This window comes from Candoia aspera, chromosome 4, assembly GCF_035149785.1.
Source record: "Candoia aspera isolate rCanAsp1 chromosome 4, rCanAsp1.hap2, whole genome shotgun sequence".
Taxonomy (NCBI): domain Eukaryota; kingdom Metazoa; phylum Chordata; class Lepidosauria; order Squamata; family Boidae; genus Candoia; species Candoia aspera.
In genome coordinates this window covers 58,331,010-58,357,337 of record NC_086156.1, presented here as the reverse complement: position 1 = coordinate 58,357,337, position 26,328 = coordinate 58,331,010, and the positions used below count along the sequence as shown (strand labels likewise).

The window sequence follows — 26,328 nt, the reverse complement described above, 5'->3', positions numbered from 1 at the left end:
TTCAAGGTTGCTTTCCCAGGATGTGTAGAAAATGGTTACCAGCACCTGGGAGGGGGGTGGTTGCTATGGCTGGTAGTGGGGAGGGATCACGTTTGGAGCCGAGGGTTTTTAGTTTGTATTTGGCGTGCTTTTAGTCATTCTCAGCTTTCTCTGTAACTGTCATAATTTCCCTAATAAATCAGATTTCATTTAAGTAACCTCTTGTGAGTCTGAGTGTTTGGGATAGGCAATCATTACACTTAATCTCTTGGTTACATTTAAACATTTAAATAAAGTTCCCCATTTTGTTTAAGCAAATAAGCATCTCCATGTTTTATGAAGCTAGGGATATAATGTTCACACTTCCCCAATGGCTTTCAATTTGTTTGTTTTTAAATTTGTTCACCAATAGCTACATAATGCTAATACACAAAATTTAGCTGTGGCCTTCAGTCCCTCTCAGAGATCCTAGAAGACCTGGGCTTCTTCCAGGCTTTTGGCTTCTGGCCAAAATATGAATGAAAATTGCAGGCACTTGAGGAAAAAAAGGTATTTCCACCCAAAATAATGAGACATAATTTTAATATTTTAAAGTTAAATAATAGGCAAGTACCTACAGTTGAGGCCTTGCTTTGAGTCTGAGCCCAGGCCTGATAGCCTTCTAACTGGTCCTGTTGGCCTCACAAAGGCTACCCTCCTCTGCGTTTCAAGCATTGAAAGCATTTTACTATATATTAGCAAGGTTGTTAAAAGTGTGAAGGTAAATGCTGAGTAAAGAAAATATACAAGGCATGGTATACACATTTTAAGGAGACTGCTTCAGGATTCTAGCAATGTTTTTATGCTTTGCCAGTATCCCATTTCAGAAAAAAAACGTATTAATCTGTTAGAAGTGTCTCTGGTGAAGTCCCATAAAACAACTTTCTTTTCAAAACTCTCTGTGGTGAATTTATAGCTGTCATTCTACAGCAGAAAAATAAAACCTGTCTAAAATACTAAAACAGAAAGCAATTCCATTTTACTTCTTTCTTCCTTGCAATATCCAATTTGGCCACCTTTGATTGAAGATTAAAATCTCCAACTTACACATGGGTTCTGTCAAACATGAGCCAAGCCTGACCCCACTTTATGTTTCAATGCTATTCTGCCCACAACATCAAACTTCTCAGATCACTGGCTTGTTATCGATTGTTTCCAAGCCCAGGCGTTTTCTTAAAGGCCAACATTCAATATCTATAGTTTGTGTAAAGGAATTCGGAATAAGGATATGAATTTTCTTTCCCCTCTTTGGAGGCCTTAGTTAGGGTTACCAAAAATATTTAGTTGATTATCTATCTTGAAGTTATGTAATACATTAATAATGTAATCACTTTATATAGTAAAAACTCTAATAAAGGCATCCTCTGAAATTAACAATAGCTCATTGTTGGAAAAAAATCCATACTCTAGAATCTCTCTCTCTTCTCCCAAGGAACTCTTATGATCATCCTAGGCTGCACCCTCTTTACGCAAACTGATGACAGGGAAAAGCCTTTATGAGCCACTTCCTGCCACATTTACTTTTGAGGTTGGGCTGGAATAACTGCAGCAGCTCTTGAGGCTTCTGAGCGGCCTCAGAATGTCATGTAATTTTTTTTTTTTTAGTAATGAGGGATCAACCACTGTGTTTCCAGCGATCTCAACAGTTGAAAATATGAGTTTTTAATTGGGGTTACTAACCCTGAGCTGCAGAAATGCAGACACCCACTAGATGGAAGCAAAGAAAACCTGATCTGTGAAGTTTTTTAAGAATTTGGTTTGCTGCCAAGATATATTTTGCTTCCTTTTGGTTACACTGTTCAGTTGCATTGTTAACTGAATGCACTGGATGTTTTCAACAAATTCAGTGATTAATAGCTTAATTGTTGTTCATTATACCCATCAGCTACAGAATCCTTCTGGATCAAAGTAGAGGGAAGATATTAAGGAAATAATCCAGGCAAAATAAAATTCTATTGATTTCAATGGGAATTAAACATTTATCTCTCCATATAGGGACGGAAAGCTGCAATCACTTTCCCCAGCAATAACTTTGTATAATCTTTACAGTTTAGTTGCATTTTTTCCATTTCAAGTATTGCATAAACTAAATACAAATTAGTTGCAGGCACACTCAGTTTCTCCTGAATTGTGGGCTGTACTGATAATTAGAATGGATTAAATTGAGCCAGTTTTTGGGGTGAGATAATTTAGACTACTGTTTTTTTAATATAACTCAGTATTCTTCATAATGTACATATATAGTGTAATAGTTGTTGGTTTTCAGTTGCAATCCAATCTTCAGAAACACCTACACTGTCAACAGCTACAGCATCTGACTGTCATAGGAACCAGTAACTAGACACACTGCTCCCTTTTCAAGTTAAAAGCTTAAGAGAAATGAAGATTTTAAAAATGAGATCAGCTTCTTGTAGCAAATGAAATATATTTCTATGCTGATATGCATGGTGTCCTCATACTATAGAACCAACACTGCAAAAATCTTAAACACAGGAAATCTGAGTAAACCATTAGGTAAAGAAAAGGTCTGTGAAACATTAGAAGCATATTTATAAAATCCAGTTTGTAATTTGAGTCTGTATAAGGCATATTTCAACCAATCTGTTAAATTCCAGTTGGAAAATAGGTCTGTTCCAAGTAACAGAACAGGGCAAAGGCAGACATCCATTTACCAATTGGGTGCTTAATATGCAATGAATTTATACCCACTTAGAAAACTGATCCCAGCTAAGGCTTTCCTTTGAAATATGTGCTTTAGTTTACATGCAGGATTGGGTGTTATTTAAATATTGGCAGAATGAAGCAGTATTATTCAACACTGCTATCTGCTGTTTATTGTTTGTCCTTCCTCATTCTCCCTGCTATCCAGATCATAGCATCTGGTTCTAACTCTATCAGCGTTATAGGATTATAACTGATTGCTGTGACTGAGTCTGAGTTTGGATAGCAGAGCATAAGAGGCTGAGCTGTAATCCCTCAAACATAATTTATTCTTGGTACAGAAGATTCAGAATATAGCTGATTTGTTTGATAAAGTAACTATCAAAACAAGTGGCACTTAACTTGGTCCTCAGCTATCAAGATTTGAAATCCTCTAAGAAACACATTGTTTCTTACTGGTGAGGCTGAGTACTTATCTGCTAAATGTGCCAGTATATTACAGTGATTTACTATAGAATAGCCTTTTCTAAATTCTGCCTGTTAACCGTCAATATAATAATTCTCAATCTACTTTAAAAAATTGATATGAACATAGTTATCATAAAGTTACTTGACTCCTGACAATAGACTAAACCAGTTCTCAAAATATGTTGTGATCCTTAGCCTGGGGAGATGCAATCAAGAATCAGTATTGGTTATGGCTTAAACTTTAGAAAAATCAGTAACTGGTCTTCTTGATGGTCTCCCAGACTTTGGAGTGGGATGGTTGGGGCCCCTGTTGGATATGTTTCAGTGGATGAATGCTGTTTGTTGGACTTGCCATCTGTTCTTGTTCTCTTTTTTCTCCTTTTTCCTTTTGTTATTATATTGTACTCTTTGTATCTTGTTTGGTTTCATTGTATATCACCTAGAGTCAGTTTGGATGGTGCCTAAACCGAATACATGAAATTAAGTTAATCATTGCATGTTGAGCAATGTGGAGAGGTGACTTTAATGTAACCTGGTCAATGAGGGGGGACAATGGTCACAACTGGGCAATTCAGGTACTTGAGAATTTGGAATACTGAATTCCAAATGGCAGTATTATGAGTAACCTGTTCCACTAACCTCACATGTATTGCTGTTATATTAATTTTATTAGCAATTGTTTTAATTGAACTGTAAAGGTCATCTTTAAACTGATGGTGCTCTCAGTCTTGCTAGCTGCTTATAGTCTTGTTGTAAATTTGCCTATCTTTCCTATATATATTTTGAAGGATTTGAACCTTCCGGTGGTGACTCAAGCAGACATGCAGCAATTCTGTGTCCTTGTCAATGTCTCCATTACATTTTCTATTCTGCATAATAGCCAAAAGGAGTTGATAAAACATTGCTGTTTTTGTATAATGTATGAAACCACTCAGAAAGCAGAAACTTGTACAGAAGTACCGTACATAAATCTGATCCCAGTGAAATCATTTACTATTGTACTGGATATTTAATTAAGACACATTCACAATGGCCATAATCCATTGGAAAATTATTTTGCCCAAATCCAAAGGATGTTTCCTGCTTCCTATGCACAGCATAGTTTTAGTACCATGATTGATTTACAAAGCACACAGGTGATTTGAGCCATTTTTTCTCCCTCTGCCTTATCTCCTAGAGTTGATTGGAGGGCTTTTTAATGAAATCCTGAATTTTATGAAGGCAGAATGGCATAATAAGCAATAAATAAATACAGATAAACAAATTCAAAAGGAACCAGAGTATCTTAAAAAGGGTACCTTTGCCCATGGGACTCTCAGAAGACTATTTTGAAGGAGAAAATAGGAACCTAGCATGTTCACCTCCACTTCCTTCTCAGAATAACCTAATAATGCCATTCAAAGACATTTAATTGGTAACCAATTCAGTTATATTCCTTTTAGTCCTTACTGTAGAGAAGAAGACATGCAATCAGAATTCAGAACAAAAATAATTAAACTCACAAGAAGAAGCTGAAAAATTTAAGAGGCGTCAAGTGCATAAATGTTAAGAATGGAACTAAATGAAAGCTTGCTGGAATAAAAATGCATCTGGTGCCCTTCTAATCAAGAGCCATGTCCTCCCTCTTCTTTCAGACTCAAGACATTAATTAAGATGGAGAAGCATGATTTCCTGCTCTTGTCCTTTGAGACAGTCCCCTTTTGTGTAAAAAGAAGCACATTAATTTCAAGCTATGCTGTTCATCCCCTGCTTGGGCAGAAAGCCACTAACAGTGCAAAAATGAAGACAAAACTACGTAGCCCTCAGAAAGTCATTAACTGTTGCTGGACTGCTGCTATAATGGAAGGAAAACATACGTAACTAAGGGCAGAACGAGGACAGAATGCAATTTCTGGTCTGCAGTCTCATTTCAGCACTTATTCATAATGATTTCTCAGATCAGCAAAAGAACAATTGCAGCTGATTATACCACTTTCCATGTGTTAAAAAAAGAGCCTCTAGTAGAATGTGATATCAAATTCCATTTGGCAGCTCTGTCCTTGTTATAGTTATTGCAACTTTTAGGCTCCCGAAGTGTCACTCGTAAGTTGGATCTGGCCCTCCTAAGACGGGGAGCAGTGCAATTTCACAGCCACTATCCATGAGGAATTCCAAGCATGGATTTCATCAATAAAAATATTCCCGCACTGTGTGGCATGTAATTCTGATAAGCTTTAGTTAGTTGGAAACCAATCTGAAGTGGTCCCCAATGTCAGCAACATTTATTTACTTAGAGTTTTCATATCATTCCTTTTTACTCTTTCCCAAAATACATCCAAATCACAAGGCACTACAGTACTGTGCATGACAGAACAACAACGTGTTTCCTGAGAACAACGTTCTTGCCCTACAATCAGTCTGAATGGGACTTTCTGAATACACAGAGCCTATTGCTGTGGGAGGCAATCTACTAAGACCATCTTTGGCTCTGTTTGCAGGACAGGATTGGCCTCTATGCTGGCAGCATATGATCACAGATACCCAAAGGAAGCAGAGTGACCAACTTTGATGGCTTCCCATCAAAGTGACTGGGAGTCTGTCTCTTCTTTAACTTGGGATTTTTTTAAAAAAACAAACCACAATGGATTTTTAACCCTCCAGGGTTAAAAGAGGCCTGGCTTTGTTTTATGCTAAAGCAAAACTCTAACCCCAGGATCAATCAAGATCCCTGGATACACCATCCATTCTCTGAACATGCTGGAAGCCCATGCATCAGATATAACGTTTACAAGGGGTAGAGCTTTCTGGACATGAGCATCTAAAAGGTGTATGTCCAAACCATGCTATCTTTTTTTTTTTAAAGAACTTTATTAACACATTTTCAAGATAAACATAAAACTGAAAAGATTGAAACAAAGAAGCATACAAAGAAAAAGAAACAGAACTAAAAAGGTGCGAAAAAACACAAAACAAACTACTACAAAGTGACTTCCGACTTTCTACAACAAAGATATACGTAAATCAGTATCAATCTCTTACTCCAATTCATATTATAGTAAACATTATTTCTATACAGCATTAAGATTCTCATTATTACATTCCCTTCAAAAATAATATTACCCTCCCAATTAAAGAAAAACATATAAAACCTCTTCAAGCATAATTTGGAACCTAATAGAGTAACAAACACTACCCTTCTTCACTATAATTCACTTCTATCTGCCAACTAAGCTAACATTAACCAGAAATATAAGAATCATCCAAACAGCATAAACATTTATCTAAACCCTTAAAAAACCATACTGATAACCACATTTAAACAGTAACCTAAGCATTTACCAAAAATGTGAGAATGTCAAAACAGCATAAACATTTATCCAAACCTTGAAGAAACCATCCTGATAAACACATTTAGACAATTATCCCACTTCAACCTGAACCAAGGCATTTATATATCTCAGTATTATGTACAGAGCTTTCTTCTTGTCAATTTCAAATCCTATAGCCTGCTTTAAGAAACCCAAATATTCGTCCAAAATCTTCCAGCCTCTAGAATTTAATTTTATTTCTTGATCATGGTGTGGTGGCAACACAATTTTCCTATCTTCAACTTTTGACAACTCAATTTTCCTTAACTCCTTAAACGTGAGTCACCAATTCTCATCTTTTTCTTTGGAGAAACCACTTTACTCTTAAGGTGGTTTTCAGCCTTATCAATTTCTCTCAATCCTTGTGACAATTTAGACTCCACAAATTCTGGGAAATGTTCCAAGACTTGAATAACAGCATTGTAGAGATCTTTAAATATCAAATTAATTTCCTCCATATTTCTTAACAGTAAGGTAGATTATGGCACCCTCTAGTGCCTCAGGAAGGTAAAACCATTAATGCTGTAACTGAACACTCTACAGTCTTTTGTAATAACAAACAGCATTCCCATGGGAAAGTAAAAGCAAATAGATCAGAACTCCAATCTGCAGATTCAACAAAGAAGAGAAAGTTTTATATTCCTCAAAAATCACTTTAATAAAAAAGCAAAAAGCAAAAACAAAAACAAAATTCTTTAAATTTTAATTTAACAAATTATATATAAAAAGCCAATTACCAAGTTAATAATTTGCAAAAAAATGAGAGTCACCAAGAGATTCCACATTTCTTTGTTATAGAAAGCCTCTCTTTGGTAAAATTCAAACAAACAAAAAAAACCCTTAGTGCTATAGAAATGGAGTGGACAGCTTTAAGGTCCATTTTTGGCTTCAGAGTGGGTTGGGAAGAAGATGACAGTCCCACCTCCCAGCTGATTGCTTACCAGTTGATTGCGAAACACCATTTTGTGGTCTTCTGACTGTGACCAGCTGTCTGGAGAACACATGGGGTGATTCCTGGGGCTCTCTTAATCTGGAGAACACTTCTGGGCTCCAAGGAAGCCTGCCTGAGCCCCACCAGAAGTCCCCAAACCATGCTACCAATGCCTACATTTTATGTGAGTCAATAAGTACACACCATGAACCTATAAATGTTGGACCTGTTGTACACATAATTAATGTGAATATGATGTAGAACAAATGAGGTTGAAGAGAGCAGCTAGCTAGACAGGAATCTGTTCCCCAATAGGTTAGGCTCTGAACGTTTAGAGCCTTATCTGAACATAGCCTGGTTTACAAATCAGGCTCTAGTACTTTTTGTATCACTAAATACCTTCTTTGCCAGTCCTTCTGCTGATAATTAAATTTAACTGTAGTCATAAGGAGTACAGATTGCCAAAAGCAGTCATGCTTGCTGAAGCTGCTGCTCTGATGTTCCAAGTGTTTTCTTAGGATGTTTCCCTTTTTCCTCCAGCTGGTCATAGAGAGATGTTCTCCTACCTATATATAATTTGATAGTGCAGGATTTCAGCTGCCCATTGCAGACAGTCTTGCTGTACTGTGGACAACTGGCTGATGTCACTGCATAACGTAGGAAGAGGCCGGGGCAATTATCGCTCTTTGTATGCGAAAGCCGTGCCATAACCAGCTACAATATGCTACTGTCACAGAGTAGCAAATCACATAATGGTGGCAAAATTGCTTTTTTGTTGCCAGGATTGGGGGTGGACAAGAAAGAGCATACATTTGCTCTATTATGATTTACCTCTATTATGATTTATCTCTATCAATAGTCATTCATGTGGAGGGATAGAAATATATAAATGGAGGATTGCTAACTGCGAGAAGATAGTTTGTGGCAAACTACCTTTGTGTGATGTTTATTTGCACATACAATGTTTTTAAAATTGCTTGTCATGTTCAGGTTAAAAAAAACAATATATCCAACAACTGTTGTTTATAGAACATATGCTTAGACGATCAGGACCTTATTAATAACACGCTGCTACATTTTCCCTTCATATCCTTTTCCCTCTTTCCTTCAGAGCAAATCAAAGCATGGACCAGCATACTCCCTTCCCTTCCTATTTTTTAAATTCTAGCTAGATTAAAGTATATGCACATTTACAATATGCTGATACATATCTGTACAATTGGGAAAGTCCAGTTAAAATGGGATCCTGATGATTTATTATCCAAAACTTTCAATAATCATATTGCAATCCAAAAGTTTATGTCTAGGTGTTAAATTAAAAGTTTATAACACCACCACCACCCCGTTTTATATTTTATTCTACAATTGACTTTATGGTGAAATATTTAATGTGAATGCAGCATTTTTCACACTTAAACCTCAATCTAAATTTAGTGAGTGGCAGCCAGTCTCTCCAAAATGAGACATTTTGCTTTATAGTAAGAGTGGTATTTTAAAACGCACATACTATTTCTCTGAACGTATAATCCGTCAGTGCATTTTTCTTAAAAACTCATTCAGAATATTGCTGCTTCAGCTGTTGGAAATGCATCTTTCGTAACTCAATTTTAGGTGACAGCATAATAACTCTTACAAGCCACAACTAAAACAAATAGCTTGTTTTGCTGTGGATACTGAAGCCAACAATCCGCTATAGCAGAAATCTGAAAATGAGTGCACATAGTACAGTCTTCAAATATGACTTATTTTACAGAGCCAGATCATTTGACATTTATCCCACTGCTTTATTTTCAGTTCACCCAAATTTGCTATGAGGGCAATTCAGAAGGGAAAGGCTCATTCTCTTTTACTTTCTCCTCTTCACTGCTATTCTTTGCTTGGATGTTTTGCCTTGGCCCACCATGGAAAGAAATCTCTGAAGTAGACTAATGTTCTTTATTCTTTCTTTTTTCTTTTTTTAAATGAAGGACAGAAGCTAATTGAAACCAACTGAATGTACCTGAAGTCCTCTTAATTTCAACCTCTCTATCTAAAGCACCAACTTGCACTCCCAACTTGTTAAGATCTGCAGGAGAGGGAGGCTCTTCTGAAGCTGCCCCCACTTATCCGGCATGTGGGAGGGGGCCTTCTTTTGTCTCGCTCCCCGGCTATGAACTATACTCCCTCCAGAGCTGCAGAGGTTGTCCACTCATTGTAAAAATGCATCTCTTTTGCCAGGCTTTTAATGTTAGAACTCATAATATTTATTGCTAATATTAATCTACATTTTGTGAACTTCGTCTTTTGTTTGCAATTTAAATTAAAAATTCAAATTTAGTTAAATTTAGAGTGTTTACTACAGCCTGATCAATCAATCAATCAATCAATCAATCAATCAATCAATCAGACAAACAAATGTGTGTAAACTCAAATGATATAGGCTTCTTTATTTAAGACCCATACCAATTAAGTACCAAACAATAAACAAGAGACTTAAAGTGTGGAAACTTGGCAACAAGAGACCATTTATTATTATTTATTAAGTCTGTATTCAGCCTTTCTAATCAGAGGGTGCTCAAGGCAGCTAATTCTTCTGCATGGGTTCACCAAGTTCTTGGTCCCCAGTCACCCTCTAGTTTTGTAGTAGCTTAGGTGTCATGACCTCGTTGCAAGGCACAAAGAGCCTCACAACGTGGATCATGATCATTAAGGAAAAGGGGAAGGAGATAATCAAACCAGGGATTAACACAAGCACCCAAAGGCACCCACACCCATGGACCCATAAGCAACTGAAAAGAGAGACGTCGGAGGAATGAAGATAAGATGCACATGGTGCCCCGGAGGACACAACCGTCGCAGGGAGACAAAGAAGACACCGGGGAAAACGCCCAGGCAGCCATCAAGGGTCCCATCAAGAGGGATCGAGGCATTGAGGGGTGGGGAAGCCCGGGGCAATACAGGAGGGTATAAAAGGGGCACCCCCACTCTACCTACCCCGTTCCCGTTTTTCGTTCTGTCAGCTATCATTCCAATAAACCAGAAATCCTTAATACCCATTAAGTGAGTCTGTGTCTTATTGCGAAGCGAGGCTGGCCCTGACATAAAAATGGGAACCCCCAAAATTTTTTTTTCCACCTCGTACCTATCCAACAAGCTTGTGAGGGACCCAGCCAGGCATGGAGAACCAGGAACCGAGGAGGCGCAACCCTTCGGCACCCAGCGATGAAACCCCGCTCTCGCAGGGCGGGATGCAGCTGAGGTCCGGGCGATGCAACGCCCCGGTAAGTATGGGACCCAGCTGGGGGGAAACGGTGGGGGAGGGACCCACCCCGGCGCCCCGGAGCCCGCAAGGCACTGGGGGCGAGATGAGGGGACCCTCTCCAGGCATGCAGGCAACCCCGGAGGAAGCGCGAGACGAACCGCCACCCTGGGCGCCCGAAGGCGAGGGCGTGCCTGGCACCACGGAGGGAATGAGGGACGATCCGTCCTCCACCACGGCCAATGGCGAGGGTGAGCGGAGCGGCGAACACCTCGGCGGGAAGCCGGGGACGGCGGAGAGGCTCGATGCGCTGGAGGAAGGGATGCAGGCGGTGCGGCTGATGCTCCAACAGCTGACGGCGGCGCAGGGACTCCGCAGCGGAGGCGGCGCAGAGGCACCCCCGGATGAGCGGCGGCGGGGCGAGCGGGGCAGCGGTGATGGCGGAACCCGGCCCAAGGAGCCCACCCGACGATCGGAGGTGCACTGGGACGAGAGACGGGGCAGAGACCCAGCGGACGGCGGTGACCACGGCGGAACCTGACCCCAGGAGGCCACCCACCGATCGGAGGCGCGCCCGGATGTGAGACGGCGGGACAACCTCGGCGGCGGCGGCGCCCGGTCCCAGGAACGCACTCCACGACGGGAGACGCACCAGGCTGAGAGGCGGAGGGACGACCCGGCGGGCGGCGACGGCAACGGTGGAGCCTGGATCCAGGAGCCTGACTGAGGGAGGACACCCCGCCCTCCCCCCCAAGCGACGGGATGACGACCTTGCAAGGAGACCGAGAGAGAGGCACCAATGCCGCAAGAGAACTGGAGACAACCCGACCCGCAGCAGCTCCTGCAGAGCCCGAGGCACGACGTAGAGGGCGCCAGGAGCCAGATCAGGACACCTGCCAAGGACTTTGGCATAAAGTTTGACGGGGACCCCTCTAAACTCTCCTTTTTCTTGACTAACGCGAGGTACTACCTCGAAGAATGGGGTCCCTGCTTCAGAACTGAATGGGGCAAAATCAATGCCCTGGCCATAAAACTAAAAGGGCAGGCCGCCGATTGGTACGTCCAATTGTGCCAATCAGGCGCCCGGGCGCTGCAGGACAGCACAGAATTCCTGCAGGCACTGGAACGGCACTTCAGGGACCCCCTGGAGCAAGAAAAGGTGAAAAGGGTGCTAGAGACACTCAGACAAAGCCCGCGCTCCGTGGCAGAGTATGCCATGGAGTTCCAAGCCCTAGCCGGAAAAGTGGACACTTGGTCTCAATCGACACTGATTGAGAAGTTCAAACACGGACTCAACTTAAACGTCCTCCGGTGGGCACTCGGCCGCGACAACCCCAGCTCCCTCACGGGTTGGATCCAGCTGGCAGCAGAAGCGGAGAACGCTCACGACACGTTCCTCCACGCAAGGAGGGAAATGCAGCAGATGGAGACAGCAAGACCCCCACGCACCAGCGCAAGGCAGGTGAGGGCGAGACCCCAACCCTGGAAGGAGGAACGGGACAGATGCTTCGCAAAAGGGCAATGCTTCACGTGCGGCAGGGAAGATCACAAAGCAGCCGCATGCCCCAAAACGACACCCAGAGAGAGCCCGAGGAGGGCACAAACAGCACCAACCCCAGCGCCAAGAAAGCGACCAGCGGCGAAGGGGGAGTACTGATGCAGACACGCCCCCTACAGTTCAGAGGAGGAGGAAAGCAACCACGATGAGCCGATGGGAAACGACAACCACCTGGCCTAAGGGGCGCCAAAGGACAGGTGGAGGACACTGACAGGCGCTACGACAAAGGGGTGAGTGAGGAATGCCCCACCCTCTACGTCCGCGTTACCCTCACCCATCGAAATAAAACCGAAAAGGTCTGGGCACTCATTGATTCGGGTTGCTCCAAAAGCCTGATGCACCCTGACCTGGCAGCCGCACTCAACCTCCGCTGCTATCCACTTCAGCACCACCTGGTGTTCTCGCAGCTCGATGGATCTGCAGCAGGAGGGGGCCCGGTCACCCAATACACCGGAGAAACTGCGCTACGGCTTGGCAGCCACGAGGAAAAATTGGCTTTCATCGTGGCACCGGTGGGGCAACCCCGACTCATACTGGGGATCCCATGGCTCGTGCAGCAAAACCCAGTCATCAACTGGAGAACCAGAGAGATTAAGTTTGCTGATGGGCGTTACCAAGCACCTTCAGGGAACAGGGTTCCCCGAGCAGCCATGGGGGGGGCAACGACGACTGCGGAACACAGAGAGACAGCACTGCCAGAGGGACTGCCAACCAAATACGGGGATTTCGCTGACGTTTTCGGCGAGAAAGAGGCGGACAAACTCCCCCCCCCACAGAAAGACGGACTGCACCATTGAACTGGTCCCGGGGGTACCCCTACCCAAACCAAAAATATATGCTATGACCCAGCGAGAGCTAGCAGCATTAAGGGACTTCATAGGTAAAAACTTGGCGAGAGGTTTTATCGAGCCAGCAAACTCTCCAGTGGGAGCGCCAGTCCTCTTTCGCGAGAAAAAGGACGGGTCATTGCAGCTCTGTACAGACTACCGCGGATTAAACGCAGCAAGCATTTCAAAGAATTACCCCTTACCCTTAATAAAGGACATTTTGTCCCACCTGGTAAAGGGTAAGGTATTCTCCAAACTGGACATAAGGGAAGCCTACTACCGCATACGGATACGGGAGGGGGATGAGTGGAAGACTGCTTTCAACTGCCCATTGGGGGCGTTTCAATATAAAGTACTCCCTTTCGGACTGGCAGGAGCACCGGGGGTATTCATGCAGTTAATTAATGAGGTCCTGCGTGACCACCTTTTTAAGGGGGTTTTGGTTTACCTCGATGATGTATTGATCTACACAGAAACAGAACGTGAGCACGAACGCTTGGTAAAAGAAGTGCTCAAGAAACTTTGCAAGGCAGAGCTGTTCGTTAAGCTCTCCAAGTGCGAGTTTCATAAAAAACAAATTGACTACCTAGGGTATAGGATTTCAGCTAAAGGGATCGAAATGGACCCCAGCAAGGTCCAAGCCATCCTGTCGTGGGAACGCCCATGCACGAGGAGACAACTGCAAAGCCTCCTTGGATTCACTAATTTCTACAGGGGGTTCACGCCCAGGCTGGCAGAGACTATTTTGCCCCTAACTAACCTGCTAAAGACTAAGGGCTTGGGGGACACGCGCAAATCGAGAAACCCGGGGGCGCTACTGAATTGGACAGCTGACTGTCAAACGGCGTTCGAGAGACTGAAAACCCTCTTCACAGCTGAGCCAGTGCTACAACACCCCGACCCCACCAAGCCGGTTGTGGTGCAGGCAGATGCCTCCGACTTTTCCATCGGAGCCATCCTGCTTCAAAAGGACTCCGACAACCACCTAAAGCCCTGCGCCTACCTTTCCCGCCAATTCTCCGAAACGGAGCGGAGATGGCACGTATGGGAAAAGGAGGCGTTTGCAGTAAAGACAGCCTTGGAAACATGGCGGCACCTGCTGGAGGGGGCCTCCTGCCCCTTCGAGGTCTGGACGGACCACAAGAACCTGGAGGCACTCAGCACGCCAAAACGGCTCAGCCCGAAGCAGGTGCGATGGGCTCAGTTTTTCAGCCGGTTCAATTTCACGCTGAAATTCATACCGGGCAAGAAAAACTTTTTGGCAGACGCCCTTTCCCGACGACCACAGGACGACACGCAAGCCTCCGACATTGTGGGGACAGTATGGACCGAGAAACAGCTCAGCTGCCCAGCTGTCACGCGTAGCCAGACAAGGAATCAGCGCACGCCAGCACGAACAGCAGGGAGCGATCGGAGCCGGCGCTCAATTTCACCGAACTGGCAACAAAGACTCACACAAGCACTACAGCAAGATACATGGTTGCAAAATAATCGACAACATGTATCTTTCAAAGACAACATTGCCTGGAAAGAGAAAGCCTTGTACGTGCCCGAATCACTGCAGGGGGAGATCTTACATAGAGCGCACGATGACAAATCTGCAGGGCATTTTGGGTTTGTAAAAACCCTCCACCTAACGAGGAGGCAATTTTGGTGGCCAAACCTCAGAAAGGACGTAAAAGACTACGTGGCCAACTGCCCCATATGTGCCACCACCAAACGGAAAGGAGGGAAACCCCACGGGCTGCTACAGCCAGTAGCCAGCCCCTCCTGCCCATGGGAAGAAATTTCCATGGATTTCATTGTGGACCTCCCACCCAGCCAAAGAAAAACTGTGATATGGGTGGTAAAAGACTATTTCTCGAAACAGGCACACTTCATCCCGTGCGCAACTATCCCCTCCGCACAACAGCTGGCACGTTTGTTCCTAACACACATATACAGGATCCACGGCGCCCCCTACAGGTTGGTGACCGACAGAGGAACACAATTCACATCAAAGTTTTGGCGGGAATTTTTAAAACTAATCGGAACCAAGCAAGCACTGTCCACTGCGTGGCATCCACACACGGACGGATCCACAGAGATCCTAAACTCAACACTTGAACAGTTTCTGAGGGCATTCATAAATTATCAACAGGACAACTGGGTAGACCTACTACCTTTTGCAGAGGCGGCCTATAATAACGCAGTACACCAGAGCACTGGCCACACCCCATTTAAGGTGGTCTACGGAAGGGACTTTGTACCGATACCAGAATTGCCGCAACCTGAAACCCTGCCCTACTCACCAGACGATTGGGCAGCACAGCTGGCAACAACCTGGCCAATCATCCAAACGGCTCTAGCAGACGCACAAACAACGTACAAAAAATATGCGGACAACCACAGGGCGGAGGCACCGAACTACAAAGTGGGAGATAGGGTCTACCTCTCCACTAAGTTCATAAAGACCTCGCAACCCTCGAAGAAATTGGCACCGAAATTCATTGGACCTTTTAAAATCATACAGGTAATCAACCCAGTTACTTTCAAACTGGAACTGCCTTACAATTTGAGACGGGTCCACCCAGTGTTTCACTGTGCACTACTGAAGCCAACGAGCACATCCAAATGGCATACGGAAGAACCTCCACCCCCACCCATAATGATAGACAACCAACAACATTTTGAAGTAAAAGAAATACTGGACTCAAGAAAGCAAAGAGGAACACTACAATACCTTGTGAAATGGAAACATTTCTCACACCCAGAGTGGGTCCAGGCACGACACGTCATGGCTAGACAACTAACAAGACAGTTCCATGAGGCATACCCGGAGAAACCAGCACCATAAGAACATCTTTGGGGGGGGCAGCATGTCATGACCTCGTTGCAAGGCACAAAGAGCCTCACAACGTGGATCATGATCATTAAGGAAAAGGGGAAGGAGATAATCAAACCAGGGATTAACACAAGCACCCAAAGGCACCCACACCCATGGACCCATAAGCAACTGAAAAGAGAGATGTCGGAGGAATGAAGATAAGATGCACATGGTGCCCCGGAGGACACAACCATCGCAGGGAGACAAAGAAGACACCGGGGAAAATGCCCAGGCAGCCATCAAGGGTCCCATCAAGAGGGATCAAGGCATTGAGGGGTGGGGAAGCCCGGGGCAATACAGGAGGGTATAAAAGGGGCACCCCCACTCTACCTACCCTGTTCCCGTTTTTCGTTCTGTCAGCTATCATTCCAATAAACCAGAAATCCTTAATACCCATTAAGTGAGTCTGTGTCTTATTGCGAAGCGAGGCTGGCCCTGACATTAGGCTACTGATAGGGAAGCTTATATTCACCGAGATCTCTGTTCTTAGAAAGCCCATTTTTGTGACATGGATCTCAGGCAGAGGAGGCAGCAGTAGACAGACCCCAGTGTCAAGGAAGAGAAGAAAAGGTAGTTGGACCCCACCCCCCAAATATGGAGATTTCAGTAATATGGGATGTCAGATGACAGAGGTGGTGTCCTCAGGTGTCAGAGGCAAGGAAGAAGAATGGCATGCTGGCATTTTAAGTAGATCCTCCTCAAATGTGTTTTCCTTTCTTGCCAGCCAGTCCACACTTTATTTTGCTAATCAACTTGTCATGGGGTATTTGGTCAAATGCTTTGCTGAAATTAAGGTATATTATGTCTACAGCATTCCCACAAGGAAGTTACTGAAGCAAACGTTAGAAAAGATTAGTCTGGCATGATTTATTCTTGTTATGCTTCTGGAAATTACTACTTTGTTTTCATATCAATGTATTCATAGATCAACCTCTTTCTGGTCTGCCCACAGGTATTGGCCAGCAATAGTTTGCTTGATGCTCCTTCCCCTGTTTTGAAGGTAGGTAGAACATTTGCTTTTCCAGTCATCTGGCACTGTCTCTCTGTTATCTGGCATTTGTTTCCAGATCTTTACTAAACTTTTTCTGCAGCCACATTGACTTCTTTTGTTGTGTTCCATTCTTTCTTTTCCTCATTGGACTTGTTTGCAATTGTGTTTAGGAACTTTAGGAACTTTGATATATCTCGACCCCTTTTCCCATTATTCTTTCCCAGATCCTATTTATTAAGGTGAATTTATTACAATCCACCTTACTGAAGTCCAATATACATGTTTGATTATGTTTGGTTTTAACTTCCCTTAAAACCAAGAATTACAATGTTCATGGTCACTTTTCCCCAATATTACTACAACTTCCACTTCCTCAACTAAGTTTTCCCTTTCAGAAAAGAGAAACCTTCTCAAAATACAAAATAAGAGGTCTGACTAGATTTTTCCTTCAAATGCTAAATTTTCTGTTTGTTAAATGTATCATCTGTCTATCATCTACCTACCTACCTACCATCTGTGTTTTCATGGGGACAGGATTAAATATATATCTTCCATGTACTGTATCCCTCCATGTAAATTTATGAATTAAAAAAAAAGGTGACTCTGCAGATAATGACAATGCCATATTTCCTATACACTGATTAAGAAAAGTTATGAGTGTGATTTGCTTCAAAGTGTTGAAGAATTTTACATTTAATAGAAGGAAAACAGTAACATTTCTGCATTACTCTTGGAAATGGTGCATTATTCAGTGACTCAGGAATAAGCATACTTCAGCTCCATTTACTTCTGAGTAGGTACGTCTAGATTAACAATGTGAGATGTTTACCTTTTCTGCAGAAAGGACCATCGTATGCTGTCTGGGAACAGTCACATGAGTATCCATTGTATTTTTCAACACATTTGCCACCATTTTTGCAATGTACCCCATAGCTTGTGCAATGACCAGAACAACCAGGTTTCACATCTGGGGTGACTTTTGCTCTCTCTTCTAAATCCAGAGTCAATCCATTCATTCTTAAAGAGCGAATGCAGCCCAAAAATCCTATCTGTTCACCTGCAGCACCTGAAGAATATAAAATGCTGAATGAAAAATGAACAGAATGAACACAAAATTATCACTTCTGGAAAATGAAGAATAGATTCACCTGAAATCCAGAAACCAAATAAAGCCTTGTAAGTGGAATGTTGTTCATTCCCTATTGCCATCCCAAAGATATCAGGATATGCACAGAAGGATATCTATTCCAATAAGCCTAACTGAGATTCCATTAAATTTTGGGGTGAGAGAATTGAGATTTGTCCTCTTCAGACCAGCCCTTCTAAAGATGCAAACATGGGACAGCATGGGTGAGCACATTAACCTCAGAGAGAAAAATTTACTCTCTTGCTAAACAGTGTCTGGGCAACCTTTAGGCCTTAAGGTACGCAAGTTCAGAACAAAGAAATAGACAGGAGAGAAGTCAATTAAATACAGCTATATTAAAAATAACAGTTGCAATTAATAATTTGCAAAAGGAAGAAGCAGACAAAAGAGATGTTCAGTTCATCTGCAAATGCATTATCATTAAGCATCATTAGTGGAAACATATCTAAATTTATTCCTCCAACAGCTGCTACTGATTCTTTGCGTGCCATTGTTACCACAGTTAGAAATGATAACCCAAGTCACCATGATCCCAGATTGCTGTCAATAATTATTACATGATGATGATCTAATAATGATCTGATGATGACAACACAATAATAATGTACTACTATTTTCTACAATTAACTAGAAACACAGACATAAACCTTAAAATCTTTATGGAACAAAAATTGGAAAAAGATAATCCAACACACAGACATTAAGAGATATGCAGAAGTGAAAGAAAGAGTAACATGTTTAATATGTTTATTTTTTTCCAATGTTTATTTTTTTTAATTTACTTTCAGAATATGCTAACTTAATCAGTCCTTGTAGGCCAAATCAGATTTGGTTCCACCAGAATCAATGGACCTCTCCTCTTCGTCAGACATGCCGCAAGGACTTTTCACTTATTGCTAAACAAGTATTCTAAGACTTCCTTAATATTTTGACAGATTACGGGATAAACCCTAAAATAATCTCCACCTAGCAACAAATATAAGCAGCAGAAAAGTCTTTTTATTGTTCTTACTAGTATCTTGTACAGTTTTACTGACCTCTTGAAAATGAGATTTGATTCCCAAAGTGCCTGTATCTGTAAATATCATATGCTTTCAAACTTTATGGTGTTCACTCAGTCCTTAAAAAAGGATACTTCAAATGAATGTGATACGCTTCCCATCACCTCTTAGCAGCCAAATATACATGAAAACCAAATGAGTCAGGTTCTGCATAGATGAGAGGCATTGGGTCTCATTCATAACATTTCTTTCCACGTGGAAGTGTCCAGGTTCACTCCAGGCTGTACACTACAGAGTACAGCAATGCTAGGGAAAGACCACTCTGAGATCTGAAGAGCTGTTGCCAGACAATGGTCTGTTTCAGTATAACACAGCTTTCAGTGATATCCAAGCAGTACCTTTGCACACCATTACCAGGGCCAGTGTGTTATCCTAGCACCAAATGGAAAAATTGACCAGCCACCTGGATTCAAATACATACACTGATTCAGAGGATTTTAAAGATTAATATACAATTGAAACTAGAGGCTTTTCTTTTGGGATTGATGTACGAACAGTTGGAAAAAAAGTCATGGAACTTTGTTTTTATACATGATAACTGCAGTGAGATTATTGTATGCACAAAGATGGAAAGATTCAGCACTACCCACAATGGAGGAATGGTTGGTAAAGATGATGGAACTTGCTGAGATGGCTAAATTGATTTCTTTGATCAGAGAAAAGACAATATCTATGTTTATTTCTGACTGGAAACCTCTTATAGACTTTTTGAGTGAAACAGAAAAAAAATGAACTTAAGAATTATGGTTTTGATGATTAGACAGAATAGATTATAGAAAAAAGAGAGTTATGTTGTAACCATTGAGTAAGAGGTAAATTTATAACTGTACTTATAATTGCTTAAAGATCAGAAGCTACTTCTTTGTATCTTTTTTCTTTCTTTTCTATTTTTCTTTTAGCTTTTCCCCCTTTCTTGCACTTGTAGTTTTCTCTTTGATTTCTTTCCTCTTTTTGTCTTTTTCTCACTTTATATTAGTTTGCATTAGTTTTTATCTTCTTTTAAAAAATCTTTAATAAAATTATACAAAAAAGAAAGAAAGAAAGAAAGAAAGAAAGAAAGAAAGAAAGAAAGAAAGAAAGAAAAATTGACCAGCCATATAAGTGGATTTCCTGAATGCAGGTATGTCAAATTTTGAGGGATAAAATCAGCACTGTGTGAAATGATGAAAAGAGTAAGACAGGAAACTCATTTTCTCCCATGTTAATGGAAGTGGAGCAATAAAATATATTAAAATGATGTATACAGCCTTCACCACCTTGGCAGGTACCAGATCATCAATAGAGCTGAAATGGTGGTATAGCTTCCTCAATTGTATAGTCATTATTCATCAGGATGATTTGTTCTTTATTTTTTTTTCTTCCACAAATCTCTAACAGCTAAAAAATGATCTTATACAACAACCTTTCGATTAAGTGTAAAGTTGTGACTTGTACGGTACTGAAGCAGACCTTTCTCTTTTAGGCTATACCCAAAGTCATTTAGATATAATGAGCAAATGTAACAGGTGACTGAGGAAGTACTAGCATTTTCAAATCTGTAGGCTTAGTAGGCATTTGACATTACTGAAGGTGCTGGGATACAACCTTCTGGCATTTGAATTGTTGATTCTATCAACATACAAAAGACTGCTGAATCATATTATACAGAATTATACAAGACAGCTATTCTGTTGATACTAAACTCTACTCCTCCCTTTGTTCAAATTTAAATGACGTTCTGAAAGTACTGAATCTGTGCCTAGGACTCATCTTCCTCAGTGGATTAGTGATTTGCTTCAGAGGATTATGATAATTTTTGGAATGGTGGTTTGTTGTTCAGTTGCTTCCAAGTCTTCATGACTTGATGGACATCAGTTTGCCAGGATTCTGTCAGTAACTGAGATCTTGTGTGCTTATGCTTCTGTCAACAGTGGTGGTATCTAGCCAGGCTTGTCTTCTGTTAGAGTCTTTTTTGGTTGCCTTCAATTTTTGCAAGCATCAAGGTCTTCTTCAATGATTTGCTTCCATGTTATGTGTCCAAAATATTTAAGTTTTAGTTTCATTATTAGTGCTTTCAGTGAACTGTCTGCTTTTCCTTCATCTGGTATTAAATGATTTCTTCTGCATCTCCCTAAAAAAGGAATGCATTCTCTAAGTGTCCCCTCTGTGTGGTCTTGGAAACCTCTCTGGTAATTTTTGCTGAAAATCAGAGGTTTGTCAGTGGCAGGAATCACATAAAAAGTGGAGTAAACTGTGATGCCACATGATAGACTTTACACTGTTTAATAACAAAGAAAACTCCAAATCCTCCCTTATAAAACCAGGGGAAAAAGAACGCCCCAAAAATGGGCCCATCCTTGCACATGATATGGCCATGTCCAAATTGCATCATTGCTTTACCTACTGTGGATTCTGGGCCACTAAAAAGATTAAGTGGGGTCCCTGGTCACCAAAGGATTAACTAGGCATACCTTAAATTAGATTTGTAGTTTGAAGGGTGCTTACTAATATATATATTTTAACTAAACACCCAAATGGCAGCCATGGCACAAAGTATTTTATTTTGGCTGACGTGAGACAGATACATTTTGGACACTGTTATGTGGCAGAATCTGGATTAGACTTATGCTGTGCATAAGAGTGGGGTAAGTTGTTAATTGTAATTCGTTATTTGATTGCATTTTACATTTCTTAAATTGCACAGGCTATCATAATATTTTTCAAGCAAAAAACCAAAATGCTAGTACCTGCATTCAAAATGACCTGGGTCTTGTATTTTGAAAGAAACACCTTCTGCTGCATGAGCTAGCCTAAAAACTAAAATTACAATGGCAAACTTGTCTTTGAGTCCTTCTATTCTGTCTGAAGGGAGTCGGGCAAAAATAATCTTTTCATCTATTGTGACTTGCCTAAATGTCCTGCCTAGGAAAACTGCAGCCTGGCATCAAATGTTATTTTGCTGGTTTGAACAGACCTGGGAGTCTGTTTAAATAAGTAAATAAATGTGAAGAAGACCTCTGGCGCAGTATGCACAGGATCTGGAGTGGCCACAGGCATATAGAAGAGGCACTGCATTTTCAGTTCAACATACAACTTCTACTTACCAACATAGAGCTGGCTATAGAGTTCTAGTCGAGTGTGGCCTTCAGTGGGAGCCTTCCGGACCTCTTTGGGGAGCTGGTCTACTTGCAGGCTGGCCTCTTTGACATTGCGTTCTGCAGTTACCCGATGCCACTGATCATCAATGAGCGAACGGGGTGACTTCACAATAATCTCTACTGGGCCATTTCCAACATTAAATGAGAAAGATACATCTGTAGCAGCTGATGACAGAAAGTTAGAGAAGTATCATTTTATAAAGATCCCACTGAATTTGTGATTTTTTTAAAAAAAATCTCTATTTGCAATTGTGTTTATTTTTATTTATTTACAGTATAGATTCTGAATATATACAACAAAAGAAAATCAATAGATCACAATATCCATATAACAATGGATTCAGTTAATAAAAATTGCCTTCAGTCATTCCAATTTAAAGGGATTATTAAACAGAATACTAGAACGTAGAGTTAAGTGTACTCCAGGGGAAGTGCTGTCCTGACAAGCAGGAACCATGCCGAATAAGTCTCCAGTGTTTTATTACTGCTACATTAGACAGAAAATCCTACCATACTGAAGAATCGTGAGAAAACCCATACAGATAATCCCCAAAAGTCAAGGCAGGTCTTTTCTGTGTCTCTTTGAATGACAGCTCAAATTCTCTCTACTATGCATGCGTTTTCCCCCCTGGATAGGGCCCCCTCCTGCTCACCATCAGTGCTCACAACAAGTGCATTCCAAAGCACAGGGCCATTGCTGCGAAGGCCTGTCTCTTGGCCTACACTTTACAGACCTTTGAGGTAACCTCAGCAGGCACTTCCTGTATGTTCAGACTGCACTGGCAGTCACATTTGAAAAGGTGGTTTCTGATATATACCAGTGCTATGCCTTATTGGGCTCCAGAGATGATAACCAGCACCTTGAATTTGGCCTGGCAGTCAAGACAGCAACTTCTATATTGGTGTTACTCTACTGTCCCACAACTGTTTGGCCACCACATGACTTGGAGACTACTGGATTCCTCTCTGATTGTTTCTGCTCATCCAATAAGATCTGATAGAGTTGGCATGTTCTGGGTCTCATGAGAGTAGCACTGATACCTTACAGGACCCCAGAGATGTGCCTTCTTTGTGGCCACCCCTATTCTTTAGAAAATCACTTTCCCTGAAGTCCATATGGCCCTGATCTTGTGGTTCTTTAGGAAAGCCATGAACACCTGTCTTTTTCAAGAGGCCCTGGGACAGGGTAATTTGTGACTCTGCTTTTGTATGTTGTCTGTATTATTGTTTCCCAATGTGGGTGGGTTTTATTTGCTTATTATTGGCTATATTAAGCTTGTTTTAAACTATTATTTTATTTTTGAATGCCTCTAGAGTTGCTTCAGAAATGGATGAGGCTAATAAATTGATCAAATGAACTAATAAATTTTGTGCCAGCTGCAGGTTGCCCCTGCGTAGGTAACCCCCTGCATACTGTAGGTAGTCCCCTATAGAGTGCATTATAATAGTCCAACCAAGTAGTGATCAGGGCATCCTTGTTCTAATAGGGCCACAACTGATGCACCAAGCAAGGCTGCGGAAACCCCTGGCTACAGCTTCCATTGCTGCTTCAGTTCCTGCTGTCCAGAAGGACCCCAATTAACATACCACCTCTTTTGGGTGAGGGCAATCACATCAAGGGTAATTACTAAGACTAATATTGCAGAACACCCAGCTGTTTGTGCACAAACAGCAACTCCGTGTTGGTAGGATTCATTCTGAGCTTGTTTATCCAGTTCATGATTTCTACAGTATCTCAGGGTAGACCTGGGCAGTGATGTTTAACATTGTACTGATGTCACCTCCAAGTTGATGGATGACCTATCCTAGTTATTTCCTCTAGTTGTTTAATAACATAATGGAGAGCCTTGAACAACCAAGGGTCAAGCACAAAAATGCCCATGGCTACTGACTGGAACTGTCCACTAAGGTAAGAATGGAATCACTGTAACATAGTACCTCCCATCCTTTGCAGGTGGCCCAGGTGGTCCAGAAGGATACCATGTTTGATGACACTGAACACTGCTGAGAAGTCTAAAAGAACCAAGAGGAACATGTTCCTGCCATCAAGGTCTTGATGAAGATAATTGACCTGAGCAACCAGTTTTGTTTCCATCCCATGATCCCATGGTATGAAGCCTGACTGATGCATATCTAGATAATAGCTCTATGGCTGTGAAGGAATGTAGACCTGACCTTTGGAATGGGAAAGGAATGAGCGAGCTGTAAAGGGGGGATTTTCTGGAAAGATTGATCAGTCCTGAGAAAAAGGAAATCTTGATAAAGAAATCCAATCTTGATTTTGTATGATATATGATGGGGCAGAAAGAAACTTGATAGGCTTTCAAGATCCTGTTATTCTACTCTACAATAATAAAGTGCATTCTTGGAAGCTCTGCTGTGCCTATTTCTTGTCTTGGCCTACCTCAAAGAGCTGACAGATGCTGATAACCTGCTACCTTGTCAACAACTTTTCCAGAGAGGGAAGGCTGGAAGCAAGTCAAAAATTATGAAATATGACTTGCTTCAAGAGATGGCATCTTCAAGACAAGGTGCACCAGGGCCTCTTTCAAAGAATGTAGTATAATGCCCTTCCTTAGAGAAGCATTTACCATCTCCTAGCCACACACAATCTGCCATCTGAAGAAGGCAGGAAAGCATGCATCAACCCTTGCCTGTGAACTGTCTCTACTTCCTCAGGTTCCACAAGCTCTAAAGACAGTATTACAAGATACTACTGTGTCCACCTGTCCAACCCACATCAAAAGCAAAGCAGCTGCATGTGATTTTATCCACATGGAAAACTGCAATATCATCCAGGTCATCCACCTATCCTTCCCTAAAAGAATCTTGGTAACTCTGAATAGAGTTGCCTGGCTGGAATCTTCAAGTACAATAAGTGGAGAAGAATCAACACATTGCTACTCTTACCACCACCACGTGGGTTTGAATGTGAGTGTGCCCAGTTGCATCCACTTTTGCCTTAATTCCCAGTTAAAATATAGAGATAAGGTTTTAATAGCATGGAATCATCTTACACATTAATTAAGTAATATGTTAGTAGTCATAAATGTATGATGGGACTTTCTGTGATGGGCACCAAGCTAATGAAGAGCAAAGAGGCCACTATGCTGGAAAATATAGGATCTAAATTGCTAAGGCATGTTAATAACGAGTTAGCAGGAATTTCTGTCTCTCTCTTGCATTTTTAAAGTTTGTATATTATGCAATAATATTTATTAAAAATTTAAAAAGGAAAAGGAATGCTCCATAAAGTATACTCTTATTTTTATTCATTTTGTGTAACTATTTCATATATGGTAATCTTCCTTCCTTTTTTTTTTATGATACAAATTGAAAAAGACTATTTTTATACTTATACTACTATTTTATAGTTTAAAATATCACATTGCTTTTTCATATTATCAGAGCTTCTTATGCAGTTCACAATTATATAAAATGCATTTGTTTCCTAAATCATTTTTATTCTGATCTTTAGCCTTCAGGTCTTCAGCTTCACAGCTATTTTGTACCTTAAAACTCTCCAAAAGCCAGAAAAAAGGCCTGTTAATATTGTTTTATCTCACTTTGAGGGGGTTCTAAAAGCAAACTCTGGATTGCCTACTCTTGCACTAGACCAATAAACAAGTCCATGAACACATTTTAACAAACCAGACACAATTATTGCAACACATTTCAACAGAGCTTCATGTTGGGATCTTGATGATAGTTCAATTTTTACTCGTTGAGGTGTATTTTTTTTAATGAGTAATAATTAAGTCATTAAAAATAAATAATTAAAAATACTGGGAAAAATCATGAATTGTGCCTCCTAAGAATCAATATAAGAATGCAATTGGCTTCTCCTAAGCATAAATATACTTTACTTTTTGATGTAAAGCATAAGTGAGATGGGTGGTGACTAAATATGAAGTATAAATAAATAATAAATAAAAAGCGAAATTCAACAAAAACCATTGCAAAACCTCTCAGGATAAAGACATATCCTTCCTGTTTTAATCTTTTGGGTATGAAATTCCCCCTGCTCCTGTTGGGGGGTTTCCGGTGAAGGAGTATGGCGGCTGGTCGAGGCTTGTAA

At 41.5% G+C, this 26,328-nt stretch overlaps 1 protein-coding gene across 1 annotated transcript in view; it reads right to left on the bottom strand.

The window, feature by feature from the left end:
- The window catches only part of CNTNAP2 (contactin associated protein 2), a 1,282,126-nt gene that overhangs the window by 56,035 nt on the left and 1,199,763 nt on the right, over window positions 1–26,328 (bottom strand). Inside the window, exons 17-18 of the mRNA XM_063304201.1 lie at window positions 22,197–22,415; window positions 17,735–17,971 (exon numbers count right to left, since the gene is read on the bottom strand). Of these exons, the coding sequence (XP_063160271.1) occupies window positions 17,735–17,971; window positions 22,197–22,415 (456 nt within the window). The remainder of the gene's footprint in view (window positions 1–17,734; window positions 17,972–22,196; window positions 22,416–26,328) is intronic.